Source organism: Rana temporaria, chromosome 2, assembly GCF_905171775.1.
Source record: "Rana temporaria chromosome 2, aRanTem1.1, whole genome shotgun sequence".
In the NCBI taxonomy this organism is placed as follows: Eukaryota; Metazoa; Chordata; class Amphibia; order Anura; family Ranidae; genus Rana; species Rana temporaria.
The window spans coordinates 122,667,566-122,685,816 of NC_053490.1; the positions used below are offsets into that span (position 1 = coordinate 122,667,566).

At 43.1% G+C, this 18,251-nt stretch overlaps 1 protein-coding gene across 1 annotated transcript in view; it reads right to left on the minus strand.

Annotated features, from left to right (window-relative positions):
- Positions 1 to 16,792, minus strand: part of ARHGEF25 (Rho guanine nucleotide exchange factor 25) — a 439,794-nt gene extending 423,002 nt beyond the window's left edge. Inside the window, exon 1 of the mRNA XM_040340892.1 lies at positions 16,387 to 16,792. Within this exon, the coding sequence (XP_040196826.1) occupies positions 16,387 to 16,491 (105 nt within the window). The 5' untranslated portion in view covers positions 16,492 to 16,792. The remainder of the gene's footprint in view (positions 1 to 16,386) is intronic.
- Positions 16,793 to 18,251: the final 1,459 nt, after the last annotated feature.

Consider the following 18,251-nt stretch of genomic DNA (forward strand, 5'->3'; position numbering starts at 1 on the left):
TTTTATAGTAATCCAATGCATTTTTATAGCACTGATCGCTATAAAAATGCCAATGGTCCCAAAAATGTGTCAAAAGTGTCCGAAGTGTCCGCCATAATATCGCAGTAGCGAAAAAAAATCGCTGATCGCCGCCATTTCTAGTAAAAAAAATATATTAATAAAAATGCCATAAAAATACCCCCCTATTTTGTAAACGCTATAACTTTTGCGCAAACCAATCAATAAACGCTTATTGCGATTTTTTTTACAAAAAATATGTAGAAGAATACGTATCGGCCTAAACTGAGGAAAAAAAATGTTTTTTTTATATATTTTTGGGGGATATTTATTATAGCAAAAAGTAAAAAATATTCATTTTTTTCAAAATTGTTGCTCTATTTTTGTTTATAGCGCAAAAACTAAAAACCGCAGAGGTGATCAAATACCACCAACAGAAAGCTCTATTTGTGGGGAAAAAAGGACGCCAATTTTGTTTGGGAGCCACGTCGCACGACCGCGCAATTGTCAGTTAAAGCGACGTAGTGCCGAATCGCAAAAAGTGCTCTGGTCTTTGACCAGCAATATGGTCCGGGGGTTAAGTGGTTAAATGTAACCATATTACTACACTTAGAGGCGCCTTTCTTCTCTTTTATACTGTGATAATAACGCTACTTTTATATCAAGACATCACTTTTTTATCAAGGCAAAATGTATTTAAAAATGTTGCAAAAATGTTCTCAAACCAAGTTACTCTCAAACCAAGGTTTAACTGTACTATATAAATACATAAATAAATACATAAATAAATAAATACATACGTGGAATAAAAAAAAAAAACAGTTCATGTTGTTGCAGGCTAGAACAGCCCCTAGTACATATCTGTATCCATCTGAACGCAAACACTAATTAGGCAGCAAGAACACCTTCATCTCTATGGAAGGAATCCCTGCTATAATTACAATTTTCCTTAAAAGAACATTTTGTAAGAATTCCTCTTGGATTCAGTCCACAAAAAGCATTCCTCCTTCACCACCTTTTTTGTATGCATATCTCTTTCCAACATCTTTGCTGGCTTTAGTGAGCCTTTGTAAAAAAAAAAAATACTTTGCCCAAGGGCTGTGCATGTGAAAGTTCATGAGAAGACTACACCTTGGAACAGCCTCCTATGGAAATGAGTCCCAACTGTCTTCTGGGAAACAATGGGGTGGATTTACAGTAACTAGGATGTGTACTTTATACTTTTCCCCAGACATTAGTAAATAAGGGAAAAGTTCTGCTGATTTCCATCATCCATTCATGTGCAATCAAAGAAATGCTTTTTTTTGTTTTTTTTGTTTTGTATTTCCTTGCACCTGATTGGGTATTTTTTTTACAAACTGAATCTTTACCACATATATTGTGTATTTACTAAGAAAAATTAGTACAACTGCACTTGCAAAGTGCACCGTTTCTTTGCCTAAGCTTGTTGTAGAACTTAAAGAGGGGGTTCACCCTATACATTTTTTTTTCTAGCATTAAATTAAGCATAGTAGCGCAAGATACAGTATGCCTTTATTTATTTTTTTTGCCCCGTACTCACTGTTTAATCCTATAGTGAAGATTCAGACTCCCCGCGGGGAATGGGCGTTCCTATCCAGAGGGAAGATGATTGACGGCCAGCTCTGGCGCGTCACGCTTCTCCGGAAATAGCCGAAATAGGACTTGGCTCTTCACGGCGCCTGCGCATAGTCTGTGCGCAGGCGCCGTATAGCGCCGTGAAGAGCCGAGACCTACTCCGGCTATCTTCGGGGAGCGTGACGTGCCATAGCCGGCCGTCAATCACCTTCCCTCTGGATAGGAACGCCCATTCCCCGCGGGGAGTCTGAATCTTCACTATAGGATTAAACAGTGAGTACGGGGCAAAAAAATAAAATAAAGGCATACTGTAGCTCGCGCTACTATGCTTAATTTAATGCTAGAATGTTGTCATTGAGGGTGAACCACCGCTTTCAGTAAGCAAACATTTTTGGATAAAGTGGAAAGAATAGAACATTAGAAAGTTTTTGGTGCTCTCTGCGACTTTTTGAGAGAGATTTACCATCGCTTTCTACCTTGATGACACAGCAGGAAAGAAGTAGATCTCCTTAAAGGGGTTGTAAAGGTTCATGTTTTTTCACCAGGTGAAAAAACATCTGACAGTTACGCCCCCCCCCCCCCGTTTTACTTACCTGAGCCCGTTCACCTGCTGCGCTCGCCCCAATGTCCTCTTCTTCGATCAGTCTGGCCGTTATTGGCTAGAGTGGATGGATTGATACCAGCGCAGCCATTGGCTCGCGCTGCTGACAATCACATCCAATGATGCGGCGCGTCAGGGGGCGGGGCCAAGTGATACAGTAAGCGTCTATGGCCACCGGCTGTATCACGGGAGCGCTCCCGCAAGAACTAACCCCCATGGGAGAGAGCTCCCATGAAGGGGGTTAGTTCTTGCAGGGGGGGAGCCGAGACAGCCGCCGAGGGACCCCAGAAGACCAGGTTCGGGGCCACTCTGTGCAAAACGAGCTTCACAGTGGAGGTAAGTATAACATGTTTGTTATTTTTTTTAAATAATTATCCTTTACAGCCCCTTTAATGGGGTGGGGGCACAAATGGTTTTAAATTATCCTCACTCTGTTGATAAAAGCTGTCTGTGTCCTTGTAGGAGAGATCCTCATTACCTTCTGTCTGGTGACAAATTGTAGGGACATCAACTGAGACACAAATGGCAAAAAGTAAAGGTGGCGCTAACCTTTCCTGTTTAATCCAAAACCAAATGAAAAGCTTTTTCTGCTGCATCATCTAAAAAAATAGAAAGTAGGGTACTTACAGCCATTAGATGACAATCGTTCAATCCATACATTTCCATATTTGTATCTGTGTCCTTTTAGCTGGCTGACTGATAACTTTTGAGGGAGTTAAGATGATTGTGCAGGTTAGAAAACCCATACTAATTGCTATTGTTTACCATCTGATAAGATGGCACCATCTCCTGTTCCTGGCTCCTCCCCCCTCTCAAGCTCTGTCATCTGCTCCTTTTTGCTGAAGAAGGTCAGATCATGCCTGAACCATGAAAGAAAAACGAAACGTTGTGAACAGAACTGAGCCCGTTCGTGCCGGAGTGATTTTCTGCTAGAAGTTTGTAGCTCTAAAACACTCAACAAGTCAAATCTCATTCATTTCAAAGGCCCCTGTTCACATCTAAGCATTCTGTCACCTGAAGTAAAACGCCTGTCGCTCAAAAAAGTACTTGCGCTTCTGTTTGCCAGATTACAAGCATTTTTGGACTCATGTAAAAATGACTGAAGCTGTAAAACGCTTGTAATACACTTCTAAAACGCTTTAAAATAGCTTGTAAAAAGCTAAAAAAAAAACACCCGAAAAACACCAGTAAATCGATACGCTCAGGTATGAATGTAGCCTAAAATAGAGAATTCCTACTCATTTGATTGCCTCATTTTTTTTCTCTCGCTACAGAATGATGGTAACTGTCCTGGATTTGCTGGTAAAGTCCTGCCATTATGTGCCCTGTCCAATGATGCTGTGTCTCAAGATCACAGCATTAACCTTATTTGAGTGACTGAGCATGCACAGTAATTAAAAGAAACAAAAATAGTTTTACTGAGGGGATCAGGGCCACACATGGATGATTTTTGCATAAATTAGGGATGGTACCTTTAGAAAGTAGGCATGAATTGCCTGAAACCGCCTAGAAAGTTACCATAAATTGGCTGGGACCATTCAGAAATCTGGCATGTATTGGTTGGGGCCACCGAAAAAGTGGGCATGTATTGGCTGGGACAACCCAGAAAGTAGGCATGATGTGGCCAGGACAACCCAGAAAGTGAGCATGAATTGGCTGAGACCACCCACAAAGTAGGCATGAATTGGCTGGCACCACCCAGAAAATAGGCATGAATTGCTGAGACCACTCAGAAAGTGGGCATGAATTAGCCAGGACCACCCAGAAAGTAGACATGAATTGGCTAGGTCTACCTAGAAAGTAGTCATGAATTGGCTAGCATCACCCAGTAAGTAGGCATGAATTGCTGAGACCACTCAGAAAGTGGGCATGAATTAGCCAGGACCACCCAGAAAGTAGACATGAATTGGCTAGGTATACCTAGAAAGTAGTCGTGAATTGGCTGGCATCACCCAGTAAGTAGGCATGAATTGCTGAGACCACTCAGAAAGTGGGCATGAATTAGCCAGGACCACCCAGAAAGTAGACATGAATTGGCTAGGTATACCTAGAGAGTAGTCGTGAATTCGCTGGCATCACCCAGTAAGTGGGCATGAATTGACCAGGACTACCTACAAAAGTAGGCGTAAATTGGTTGGTACCGCTCAGTAAGTGGGCATAAATTGGGTGGGACAACATAGAAAGTAGGCATGAATTGGCCAGGATAACTCAGAAACTGGGCATGAATTGGCCAGGACCACCCAGAAACTGGGCATGATCTGGAAGGATTCACCAGCAATAGGAGCTTGTTTTGTGTGGGCTTTGACTAAGTGTGACCGTGTCCTGAAGGTTGGAACGAAGATGTAGGTAAGTATGTAGTACTGAAACAACTCATGTCAATATAACAGGCACAACCTCCCACTTAGGGCTAGGAACTGATGGGAATTCATGTGTCAATTTAAAAAAACAGCAGCATTTTAGTGCATGCGTATGTAAGCGCTAACAATTAAAGGAGTCGTAAAAGAAAATGTTTTTTCACCTTAATGCAGTTTGGACAGGGCTAAACTGAATATTCATTAAAGTGGACCTTCAGTCATTTTTTCAACTTTCCATCTATTAAATCTTCTTCCCTTGTCGTTTTAACCTTGGATAATTAAACCTTTTCTTCTGCCAGTAAATACCTTATACAGCCCACCTGTTTCTTGTCTGGTAAAAAGCTTAAGCTTATGACATTATGCTCTCTGGTGAGAGTTTTCCAGGAAGGGGAGGGGAGGATGAGTCATAAGAGGGTCAATGAGAGCTGCAGAGTTGGAGGTGTGCCTCTGTGTAAATCCAGGAAGTGAACAGGCAGCAGCTTCAGCTGCCCACAGTTAAAATGTCTGCAGCCAGACTCAGTGAAGGGAGGATTCTGCAGCATATTTGGCAACTACAGAATCACAGTACTGTATATATAAAATAATATGCAAAGTGGGTGGAGGGAAGCTTAAGAATGGCAAAGATGTTTTTAATTACAAATTGTGTGAGAAGACTGCAGTTCCTCTTTAAGTGCAGCAGCCATCTTTAAGAAGACCACTTTCAATACTTATCTATGGAGTGTCTACAGTGCAGGGGGCAGCCATCTTGGCTGGATCTGAATCGATCCTGGAGACGGTGACTGACTGATGCAACAAAGCATGGGGAAGGGTGTCTGTAGGTTTTTCTTGTGAAAAAAAAAAGAAGGGTGTCTGTAGGTTGCTGAGAGGAAAAGAGATTACATTCTTATGCTGGGAACAATTTCTGATGTAACTTGAGTTGTACAGAATCACATGACAATGTCCATTCACATTAATGCTGCAAAGCATGGTGCATATTTGGAAAAGGGTTCTGTGCTACGTTGGCGCAATTGCAGCACAATGTTTGCCCTTGTGGATGTAAATAAAAACAATTCGTTTCCAGTCTCCTTACCCTACCAAGAAACGCAGTAGTGTCAAGAAATGCATTTAAAAATGTAATCAAATGGCACTACATAATTGTACTGAAAATTAGATCAAAATCACAGCTGTGAACTAATGTGAACCTAGCCCTAAATCTAGCAGGGTTGTGAGGAGACTGGATTGCTGGCTGCACAGAACCCTACCATAGCTGACCACAATCAGAAGATGACTCTCAGGCCCCGTACACACGTCCGAGAAACTCGGCGAGCAAAACACATCGTTTTGCTCGTCGAGTTCCTTGTGAAGCCGCAGAGGATCTCGGCGAGCCAAGTTTCCTCATTGACTAACGAGGAAATAGAGAACATGTTCTCTATTTGGCTCGACGAGTTCCTCGTCGGTTTCCTCGGCCAAAAGTGTACACACGGCCGGGTTTCTCGGCAGAATACGTCTCCCATCGAGTTTCTTGCTGAATTCTGCCGAGAAACTCGGTCGTGTGTACGGGGCCTCAGAGAAGACTCTCGTCGAGCAGGACCTTGCCTAAAGCTTAATATACATGGGCCAAGTGTCGGAGGCATCTGCCGGTTCAACAGAAACCGGCCGACATTCAGCCTGTGTGTACTGCAGCTGCTCAGACAGAAGCCGGCTATCCTGATGATTGGGCATGACCGAAAAAGATCTGCCAATCAGCTCCCAATCAGCGCTCCCAGCCAATGGCGGAACACAATAGCACAGCAGGGGATATTGCTGTACTAACGTTGGATAGTTAGTACATCGGCTCCTCCAGGACTGTCAGTTTTATTTTCATTTATCCCTGCTGGGTTGAATGGAAAAAACGAAACTATTACTTGTACAAAGTTTAATTCCGCGTACACACGGTCGTTTTTCGGCATGAAAAAAAACTCCGTTTTTAAAAACGTCATTTAAAATCATTGTGTGTGGGCTTCACATCGTTTTTCGGAAGCCGAAAAACGACAAAAAAAAAAAATTCGAACATGCTGCATTTTTTAACGTCATTTTTTAAAATGTCATTTTTCGGGTTGTAAAAATCGACATCGACATTTTAAACCTGCGCATGCCCAGAAGCGAGTTATGAGACGGGAGCGCTCGTTCAGGTAAAACTACTGTTCATAATGGAGTAAGCACATTTATCACGCTGTAACAGACAAAAAAGCGCAAATCGTCTTTTACTAACAAGGAATCAGCTAAAGCAGCCCAAAGGCGAATAGAACTTCCCCTTCAGAGTGCCATTGTACGTCACCGCGCTTTGTACATAATTTTTTTTAAACGATGATGTGTGGGCAACATCGTTTTTAAATGAGTGTTTCCCGGTGCTAAGCCTTACTTTACTGTTGTTTTAATTTTTTTATTAAAAAATTTTTCTTTTTTCTTTTATGTTTTATTTTTTTTTATGTTTTTATGTTTTATTTTTTCCAAAAAAAACTGTGCTTGTAAGCCGCTGCCCAAATACGGTGTGACAGAAAGTATTGCAATGACCGCCATTTTATTCTCTTGGATGTTAGAAAAAAATATATAATGTTTGGGGGTTCTAAGTAATTTTCTAGCAAAAAAAAATGTTTTTAACTTGTAAACACCAAATTTCAGAAAGAGGCTCGGTCCTCAAGTGGTTAAAGAAGTCGCATGCAATTCGTGCAGAAGTCGCGCTGGGGATTTTTGAAGTTGCGGGCAGTGCGATCCCAGGCTAATTGGAAGATCTGTCAGTGTATTGCAGCGTCAGCCCAATAAGATCTGCCAGCGTCTAAGGCAGCACCGAAGTTGTTAATTTGCAAAAACAGCAAGCGCTTATCTGGATCTCCATCCCCCTCCCCCTGATCTAATTCTCTGTTTTGTCTCAGCGTCTTAGCTCTGAAGACAGCCAACTACTTAGTCAAAAAAATAAATAAACTTTTTTTTTTTGGGTGATGCAACTGCCTCCAAGATTTCCACATATGACTGTTTCTGTATTGGGACTGCGGGGAGGGTGCAGCTGGTAATAGTTAAAAGTTTGTATATTCTATCGTGGAGGAAGTCTATAAGGAGATAATGTCTATAATGTATACTCATTTACAGCACTCCTCCACGCTGTATAGTGCTGTCTGCTTTGTGACTGTACATGTAAGAAAGCTAATAAAATATAAATGAAAAATAGTACAGCCTTGAAGTAGAAATTTAAATGGACTCCCAGCCTAACAAAATAAAGCGGAAACGCAAGAGGCAAATTACCTAAATGACTCTAAAAGCAGCGCCATGTTCTATCCATTTAAATATTCCCTTTGATGCAATTCAATTTAAACCCAAGGACAAAAATTTAATATATTGCAGCTTACCAGTCCTTAGACGTTGTGGCTGCCTTAGTTTTTATTCTTCTGTTTATATTTTTCTTTAATTTTAACCTGGCGATCCTGGCAGCAACACACTTACTTCTCTAGGGTGACAAAAACATTTTTTTTTATGGAACTTATGGAATTTTTTTAGGACTACAGAACACCTCCCCTCTCCCCATCTCAGTTACATAGGGGGGTGTTCTGTAGTTTAAATACGTGACCTGGGCATGGCTAATAACACTACTTGAGATTTTAGTGAAGCACAGCCACAGGAAGTTAAAGTCAGCACAGCAGCTACACATACTGTAGCTGCTGACTTAAAGGGGTTGTAAAGGTAAAAGTTTTTTTTACCTTAATGCATCCTATGCATTAAGGTAAAAAAACATCTGACAGCACCGCCCCCCCCCCCCCCCGAGCCCCCGTTTTACTTACCTTACCGTTTGAAAGTCCTGGGCGCGTGCTTGTCATCTTGTTCGGGTCCCAGCCTGGCCGTTGATTGGCTAGGCTGGGCGAATTGATAGCAGCGCAGCCATTGGCTGGCGCTGCTGTCAATCACAGCGGATGACGCGGCGCGCCGGGGGGCGGGGCCGAGTGATACAGTCGGCAGCTATGGCCGCCGATGTATCATGGGAGCGCGCTCGCAAAAGCTTTCCACTTTCGCATGAACGTGGAAAGCTTTTGCGAGGAGGAGCCGAGACAGCCGCCGAGGGACCCCAGAAGACGTGGATCGGGGTCACTCTGTGCAAAACGAACTGCACAGCGGAGGTAAGTATAACATGTTTGTTATTTTAAAAAAAATAATTCTGCCTTTAGTGTCCCTTTAATATAAGGACACTTACCTGTCGATATCGGCGATATCGGCATCCCAGCTGATGTCTCCATCCGCCTTCGGGTGCTGCGGCCACCATAGCCTGTAAGGAAAACCGGCAGTGAAGCCTTGCGGCTTCCATACCGCACATGCGCAAAGCTCACTGCGCTTTCTGAATGGCCCGGTGGCGGGAAAGGAGGAGGGAGGACAGAACTTCTGATATACCTTGCCGCAGCGAGGTCCAACGCAGGTGGGGACAGGTATCTGTCAAAAACAGGGGGCCAAATGTGGCACCAGAGGGGGGAGGAGACAGATAAGTGGAGCTTCTACTTTTGGGTGGAACTCTGCTTTAAAGTGATTGTAAACGATCACATCGTGTAAGACAACTAATTCAGTTTAAAATAGAAATGAAACATTTCTGTATAGATATAAAAAGTAAACACAGCTTCAGGCATGGGCCCCCTGGAGCAGAGAACCGGGGGGGGGAGGGGGTGCCGCCAATTGAGAACCGGAACCGGGGGGGGGAGGTGCCGCCAATTGAAAAGGGGCGGTTTTGGCCGGGCCCCTGACAGGTGTACTGATGGCGGCCCTGAACACTATAAATACTTTTTTCCCTTTTTTATAAGTGATCACATATTATTATTATTTTACATGTAGGAGCCGTTGGGAAATGTTGCTTATCTCCCACCCTGCACAGCCAGACACATGAATTTTATATTGATTTCAAAGACAATAAGCCATCCTTGCAGCTTTTTTTTTTTCTATTTAGGGGATTTGAACTTGGATGGGGAAGGATTAATATGGGAAGCCCATTTAATCAACAGAATTTTTTGGGGACTCAACCTAAATACATCCAGTATATACACACTCCTTTCTTCTACTTCCAGCACACACTTGCTTGTAAAACTACAATTCCCATGACCAGCTAGCACTTTGGTTTTGATCCAACTCTGTCCTGAGGCCTTGTACACACGAGAGGATATCCGCTGGAAACGGTCCGCCGGACCGTTTCCAGGGGATAAATCCTCTGGCGGATTTGGATCTGATGGCTGTACACACCATCAGATCGAAATCCCCGCGGAATACATCCACGGTGACGTGGCCGCGCCGTCGCCGCGACGATGACGCGGCGACGTGCGCGACCCTGGAAGGTAAATACTTCCACGCCTGCGTCGAATCATTACGACGCATGCGAGGGATGGGAGCGGACGGACTGATCCGGTGAGTCTGTACAGACGACCGGATCAGTCCGCTGGACTGGATTCCAGCGGATAGATTTCTTAGCATGCTAAGAAATTTTTATCCACTGGGAATCCGTCGGCTGCATTTTTATCCGCCTGAAAATGTACGCTCGGACGTACACACGACCGGATCTATCTGCTGGAACTGATCCGCGGATCAATCCCAGCGGATCGATCCGGTCGTGTGTACGGGGCCTTAGTCATATCATTGTAAATGCCCTTTGCAGGCAGGGACCGCGGGCCCCTTTTGGTGTAGCAAAAAGAGAGGTCTTTTGTGCTAGCTGTTCTTCTCCTGTGGCTACTGCTCCCAGTACCACCTCTTCAGGCACTGCCAATCCGCCCCTTTCACAAGCCCGCCTGGCTACTTCTCCACAGACCTCCCGGACTGACTCTGCATCTATCCCAGACTGCTTGCACCCAGTCCCTTCAGGCATGCCTCTCAGTCCTATGACTGTATCACTCACCAGCCCACGTGGCTGTCTTCCTCTATGGAGTTTGCCCGACGCTGTCCTCTCTTTGCTCCCACGCCTCATGGTCAGGATCCTTCTGTGTGTCATGAAGAGAGGTCTCTTCCACACCCAAGCCCAGGCCTGAGTTCAGCCTTACCTTCAGTCTCACACAGTTGTACGGGCTCCTCTCTTTTACTGATATTCTGAATTCACTGCACACTGTGAGCTTCTCATAGTATGCACTAGAATATGCATTAGAATCTATTAGAAGCACATCAGATGGAGCCCGTCTCATTTCTTGGCTGGAGGACATCCAACTTTATCTAGCGCTTTCCTCCCCAACCATACTCTTCATAGGATGCCCCCTTTTCTTTACTGGATATCAGTTATTTTAATCAACAAACAGTGAACCAGTCACGCAACCAGTGAAATCTGTATACCTGTGCCAGGTCAGCAATTAACTGGGTAGTGAAGCCAGTATTACGATGACAACCCTAAAGCTGAACTCCAGTATGAACAAATATTATCAACATACAAGAGGCATGTGTGTTCTTACCTAAATCTTGGTGTGCTTTGTGTATTTCTTCCAGATCAGTACAATAATTTAGTGTGAAACTTTGCCTCTGTGCATGAGCTTCCTGTAGTATAGACCAGTCACTGCTGCTCTCTCGTTTTGTGCAGGATGACTGGTCTTGTCTCCGCCCCTTCTGTAGTTTTCTGCAGGCAGCCTGTAGTGGGTGGAGCCTGATGGGCCCCTCCCACAGCTTTGCTATCTACACAGGCTATATTCAGCACAGTGATGATGTCACTGCTACTTTTACAGGTAATATCTTACTTTGCAAAGGCATTTAATGGGCACAAAGTAGACTTATAGGCCCAGATTCACAGAGATCGGCGTATCTATGTGCGGGCGTAACGTATCTCATTTACGTTACCCCGCCGCAAGTTTTTCAGGCAAGTGCTTTATTCATAAAGCACTTGCGTGTAAAGTTGCGATGGCATAACGTAAATCACCCGGCGGAATTCAAATTCGGCGGGTAGGGGGCATGTATCATTTAAATGATGCGCGTCCCCGCGCCGAACGAACTGCGCATGCGCCGTCCCTAAAATATCCCAGCGTGCATTGCTCTAAATGACGTCGCAAGGACATCATTGGTTTTGACGTGGACGTAAATTACGTCCAGCACCATTCACGGACGACTTACGCAAACAACGTAATTTTATACATTTTCAACACGGGAACGACAGCCATACTTAACATTGACTGCGCCTCATAGACCCAGGGGCAACTTTACGCCGGGAAAAGCCTAACGTAAACGTTGTAACTTTACTGCGTCAGCCGCGCGTACGTTCGGGAATTCGCGTATCTAGCTAATTTGCATACTCGACGGGGAAATTGACGGAAGCGCCACCTAGCGGGCAAAAAAAATTGCAGTTAATATCCGACGGCGTAAGAGACTTACGCCTGTCGCATCTACTGAATATCTGCGTAACTGATTCTATGAATCAGTCGCATAGATACGACGGCGCTAGGCAGAAATACGACGGCGTATCTGGAGATGCGCCGTCGTATCTCTTTTGTGAATCTGGGCCATAACCTTTATGGCGATTGAAGAATAGATATAAAGATTTTGTGCCTATTGGTTAGCTTTAAAACTGAACTCCAGACAAAGAGCTAAACACTCAGATGAAAGATGGATATGAGGCTTTACCTGCCAAAGGATTTATTTTTCTTTCCATCCATTCCTGGGATTTGCACAACTCCACCAGACAGTGCAGCTCTGTCTGGGAGGACAGGAGACCTGATTTTTCTCTGCTGCAGTGAAAGTGTATGTCCACGCATTAGGCAGATTTACCCCCCAACCCTCCCTGTCTCTCTATAGCATGTCTTTTACCTTGTTCCTGTAGCAAGAAACAGTTTACTAAATTTCAGGCAGGTCAACTGCCAATACAGAGATGCCTTATAGTGTTTCTAAAGGCTAATGTTTATTTTCCTGTCATGCATTCTATGCATGACGGTAAAAAAAACCTTCAGTAGGCTGAGATGCAGCAGCAGAAGTCATTGGCTCCCACTGCTGTCAATCGCAATCAGTGAGCAGGAAGTGGCCCTAAGCCACGCTCTCTGTGTCTTATGGATGCAAAGATCCAGCTCCGAAACATGTACACATGAGTGGCTTGCTATGGGGGCACTGGCCGGGGGGGGGGGGGGGGCACAGAACGCCAGCTGGAGACACAACAAGAAGTGGATCGGGGCTTCTCTGTGCAAAACCATTGCACAGAGCAGGTATGTTTAACATGTGTGTTATTTGTTATAAGAATTGCTTTTCCAAAACAGTTTAACCACTTAAGGACCCCTTCACGCCGATATACGTCGGTGGAATGGCACGGCTGGGCACATCCATGTACATGTACGTGGCTCTTTAAGCCCAGCCGTGGGGTCGCGGGCACCGCGGGCGCGTGCGCGCGACCCAGTCCGAAGCTCCGTGACCGTGGCCGCGGGACTCGCGGACCCGATCGCCGCTGGAGTCCTGCGATCGGTCCCCGGAGCTGAAGAACGGGGAGAGCTGTGTGTAAACACAGCTTCCCCGTTCTTCACTGTGGCGGCGTCATTGATCGTGTGTTCCCTTTTATAGGGAAACACAATCAATGACGTCACACCTACAGCCACAACCCCCTACAGTTAGAAACACAAATGAGGTCACACATAACCCTTTCTGCGCCCCCTTGTGGTTAACTCCCAAACTGCAATTGTCATTTTCACAGTAAACAATGCATTTTTAATGCATTTTTTGCTGTGAAAATATCAATGGTCCCAAAAATGTGTCAAAATTGTCCGAAGTGTCCGCCATAATGTCGCAGTCACGAAAAAAATCGCTGATCGCCGCCATTATTAGTAAAAAATAAAAATAATTAATAAAAATGCAATAAAACTATCCCTTTTTTTGTAAACGCTATAAATTTTGCGCAAACCAATCGATAAACGCTTATTGCGATTTTTTTTTACCAAAAATAGGTAGAAGAATACGTATCGGCCTAAACTGAGGAAAAAAATAATGTTTTATATATTTTTGGGGGATATTTATTATAGAAAAAAGTAAACAATATTGAATTTTTTTCAAAATTGTCGCTCTATTTTTGTTTATAGCGCAAAAAATAAAAACCGCAGAGGTGATCAAATACCACCAAAAGAAAGCTCTATTTGTGGGGAAAAAAAGGACGCCAATTTTGTTTGGGAGCCACGTCGCACGACCGCGCAATTGTCAATTAAAGCGACACAGTGCCGAATCGCAAAAACTGCCTAAAGGTCCGGTCTTAAGTGGTTAAATTGTGCCTTTTTTATATGTCATGGGTTCAGCCTTGAAAAAAACAAAGCATTCGTGACAGCATGTAGCTCATTTCTCTGTTCACAAATTAGCTAGCACAAATACAGTATGCTTTATAGCAATTTCCTATTAGGTTCTCATTGATGTAAATGTACTTGCAAGTCTATTCGTGTGCATTGCTCTGTTGTTTGGTTTCTAACAGCTCTTTGTATTGTAAAGAGTTTTTTTAATTTTTTTAAAAATTTTTGACTGCCTGTGGCTCAATCACACATTCATTGAGGAAACAGATTTAATTCCATTGTAGGCAAGCTCTAAAATCAGTGCATGGTAGGGGTACATTTTTAATAAGTCAAACAATAAACAAAAAACAAAAAATAGATTGAAAGAAAAACAGTGCATCTTATTTTCAAGTGATCCCACCATTGAGCCTGAATTAGGCTGGATTCACACCTATGCAATTTTTTATTTTTTTATTTTTTTTGTGCTATTTGCATTTTGCAGATTTGCACTACTGAACATTTTCCATAGGAAACCATGTTAAATGAACTGTAGTGCAAATCTTCAAAATACAAAGGGGCAGATCTACTGATACGCCGGCGTACTTTCAAATTTCCTGCGTCGTATCTTTGTTTTGAATCCTCAAAACAAGATACGACGGCATCTGGGTTAGATCCGACAGGCGTACGTCTTCGTACGCCTTCGGATCTAAGATGCAATTCTTCGGCGTCCGCTGGGTGGCGTTCCCGTCGTTTTCCACGTCGAGTATGCATATTAGCTATTTCCGACGATCCAGCGCCCGTCGCATTCTTTTACGTCGTCTCTAGTCGGCTTTTTTCGGCGTATAGTTATAGCTGCTGTTTGGTGGCGTACTCAATGTTAAGTATGGCCGTCGTTCCCGCGTATAATTAAAAAAAAAAAAATTTGTTTGCGTAAGTCGTCCGTGAATCGGGCTGGACGCAATTTACGTCCACGTCAAAACAATGACATCCTTGCGACGTCATTTAGCGCAATGCACGGCGGGAAATTTAGGGACGGCGCATGCGCAGTTCGTTCGGCGCGGGGACGCACTTCATTTAAATAAACACGCCCCCTACTCGCCGATTTGAATTAGGCGCCGTTACGCCGCGAGAGATACACTACGCCGCCGTAACTTACGGCGCAAATTCTTTCAGGATTCAAACCAAAAAAAGTAAGTTACGGCGGCGATGCGTATCTCAGATAGGCTGCGCCGGGGCAGATCTTTGTGGATCTGCCCCAAAAAGCACCAAAACTGCATAGGTGTGAATCCAGCCCAAGTGGGCTTTAGAAGACTTCTACAAAATCATAACAATTCCAGTGTCTGTGACTAATTTAACAATGTGACTTCTAAAGACTAATCTAAAAAGTATTTTCTTATAATAAAAAAGGTCATTTCTTTCCTTCCTACTATACTTATACTAAAGTAAAAATAAATCAAATCCTTCTGTTAAAAAAAGAAATAAATCAAATTCAATATAAAATTAAATAAATAGATGCAGAAATAGAAAAACGTACCTTAAAAATAAACGTTCTCAAATCTGCTCATATAATAACAAAATTCATGAAAACTATAAAATAAATAGCAAAAATACTTTGCTATAACAAACATTGCTCTTCATTTAAAGGCAATATGATATTTTCTGTTTCAATCTTTTAAATCAGTTTTCAGAATTGCAGTAAAACGTAATAATGTAATACAAAAGAGTGCAAAATGGTGCAATATGATATTTAAATTTATAAACAATGTAATAGTAAAAAAATATTAATTTCATTATTATTTTGCATCTATTCTGCAGTATCTCTGAGATAGAGTTATGCAGCATACACACCATCACTTTATGTGATGAAAAAAAACGAAATTTTCTGTGAAGTAAAAAACGACGTTTTGAAAAAGACACATAAAATTGAAGCATGCTTAAATTTTTTTTGTCGTTTTTCACAAGACATAAAACAACGTTTTCCCCCCACACACGGTTATTTAAATTGACGTTTTTAAAAATGTTGTTTTTTTTCATCACATAAAGTGATGGTGTGTATGCTGCATAATAGTTGCAGATAAAAATGCAATAAGTAAAAAAAAGAAATTGAGAGAACCATAGTTTGCAATCTAAAATGTAATCAGACTTACAGGACTGGTGTAATGTGCGGTAACCGAGAGCAACCAAAAGCCAGCTATAATATGCTTTGACTACCCTAAACTTCAAGCGGTGGTATTGGTTTGGTTGCTATGAGCTACCTTACATCATTGCTGTCTGTGCTAAGCTATTAAGAACGATTTCATGGGTCTGATCCATGAAACTAGGGGATAGGAAAGATTGTTCATTACAACCTTTAGAATTTTGGTTTAATTTTTTTATTGCTATCGCTTGCCCTCATGTTGTAAAGCGCTGCACAAACTTTTGGCGCTTTATAAATCCTGTATAATAATAATAATATAATAATAATATTGCTATCAGCAACAACTCCAATTCTGTGCTCTTTTTCCTGTTTTTTAATGTCACATTTTTCCTAAAAGCTTTTTAGGTACTTTTTAGCTTTTTGCCGCTGTTCGCTTACAGGTAAGTCTTTATTTAGGACCTTTCTGCTGTGTGTTTTTTCCCTTTTTAATATAAAAGTTAGAAATGCATTCATGTGACTTACCCATGGATGGCTTGGAAGTACTAAGGATCCCAGGATATCTGCCATAGCTCCAAGCATCTGATCCGTCCGGGCGACATGTCGCTGTGGAGTCTTCATGTTATACATCCAAGTCCTTTAGGTGTTCCTCTGTTGTGCTGTAATCCAGTAGACCCAGTTTCAGCCAAAGACAGGGGCTGCGGCCATTGAAGTGGCAGTCAGCAGCAGTGTAATCTGGAAAGTTGTGGAGAAGAGAGGTTAGAGTGACTTAGCTAAGCCTGTAGAGTGCAGAACGCTGCCTGTGATAGAGCAGACTGCTGAGAGGCTGGGAGAGGCACTGAGCACAGCAAGCTAAACAGTGATAAATTCAGCAATAGCTGGAAAGGCCAGTCCCTTTCACCAACTCCCCTCTGCAAGCCTCACTGGCCTCATTGCTCTGTTGTGGAAGGCAGCCATATGTTTGGTGTAAGTTACTGTAACATCCCAAGCAACAGCTGGGATTGGGAGCAGATGCTTAACACTTTTACTGACAGGAATGTCTGCACTAAGGCCTCTCCATCACTATCAATGCTGTCACTTACCCTTTAAAAAAAATAAAAAAATTGATGGGATGCACAGTATTCAGTCCACGTAGTGATCCAGGGAATCCCTCTGTATATTTGGAATTTGTGTTAACAAATAAACACTGATGTTTTAGTGCAATGTCCGTGTTGCCTTATGGGAGCCCCTTGTTATGAAGATAATGTTGGAGTCTGGCCCACTGAGTAGATGACTCTGCAGCCATTAACTAGAGTACCAATACTTTAGATAACAATCTTCTAGTGTTTATTTTGGTAGCCAGCTTTCGGCTGTCACATGATAAGAAACACAACTAGATAAAAGTTGATAAAACCTGCCTTGAAATCCGTCTTCTGATTATTGGATTTAAAAAAATAAAAAGCAATGAAAACACTAACGATCATAGCGACCAATCAGTTGTCATATTTTGTCCGTTTATAGGCCCGTACACACGATCGGATAATCCAACGGGAATTGTGGGATGACAGGCTGTTGTCAGATAATCCGACCGTTTTTTCCACTGACAAATGTGGGATAGCATGCTTTAAAATTGTCCACCAACAAATGTGTGTTGTCAATTGTGTGTACAAAAGTACAAACACGCATGGTCGGAAACAAAGCTCACCATAACACAATAGCAGAAGTTGACCAAAGGGTGGCGTAAAGAGCTGAAAAAACACGTAGTTCCGCGTTTGTTGGCCTAAATTCTTTGCTGTTGGTATGCAATACAGGTTCACAGCCAATGCCCTTCGGACAAAAGTCTGATGCTTCGTACACACGATCAACTGTGAGGAGAGCTTTTGGCCGGGAATCCCGGCCATGTGTATGCTCCTCATAGTTTTTCCATTGGGAAAACTGCTCAAAAACCGACGGACAAAAAAAAAGAACTGCCTCGTACACGCATATGGGATTTCCTACTGGACTGGAAAAGTTCACTGGCAGAAATCCCGAGGTGGAAAGCCGAGAACCTGCTCGGTCAGTCTATCCCCTTACACACGGAATGTTTTCCCGACAGGAATCCCGGCCATGTGTATGCTCCATTGCAGTTTTTCCATAGGAAAACTGTCAAAAACCGCCGGGCAAAAGGTTTTCACGGCGGGAAAAAAGAGAACTGGTTCTCTTTCTTTGTCCGGCGTTTTTTGGGCAGTTTTCCTGTCGGAAAAACTGCAAGGAGCATACACACGGCCAAAAGCTCTCCTCGCAGTTTTCCCGTCGGGAAAACTGATCACGTGTATGAGGCAAACCAGTTCGACTTTTGCCCGGCGGTTTTTGGCAGTTTTCCTATGGGAAAAACTGCGATGGAGCATACACACAGCCGAGATTGCCGGCCA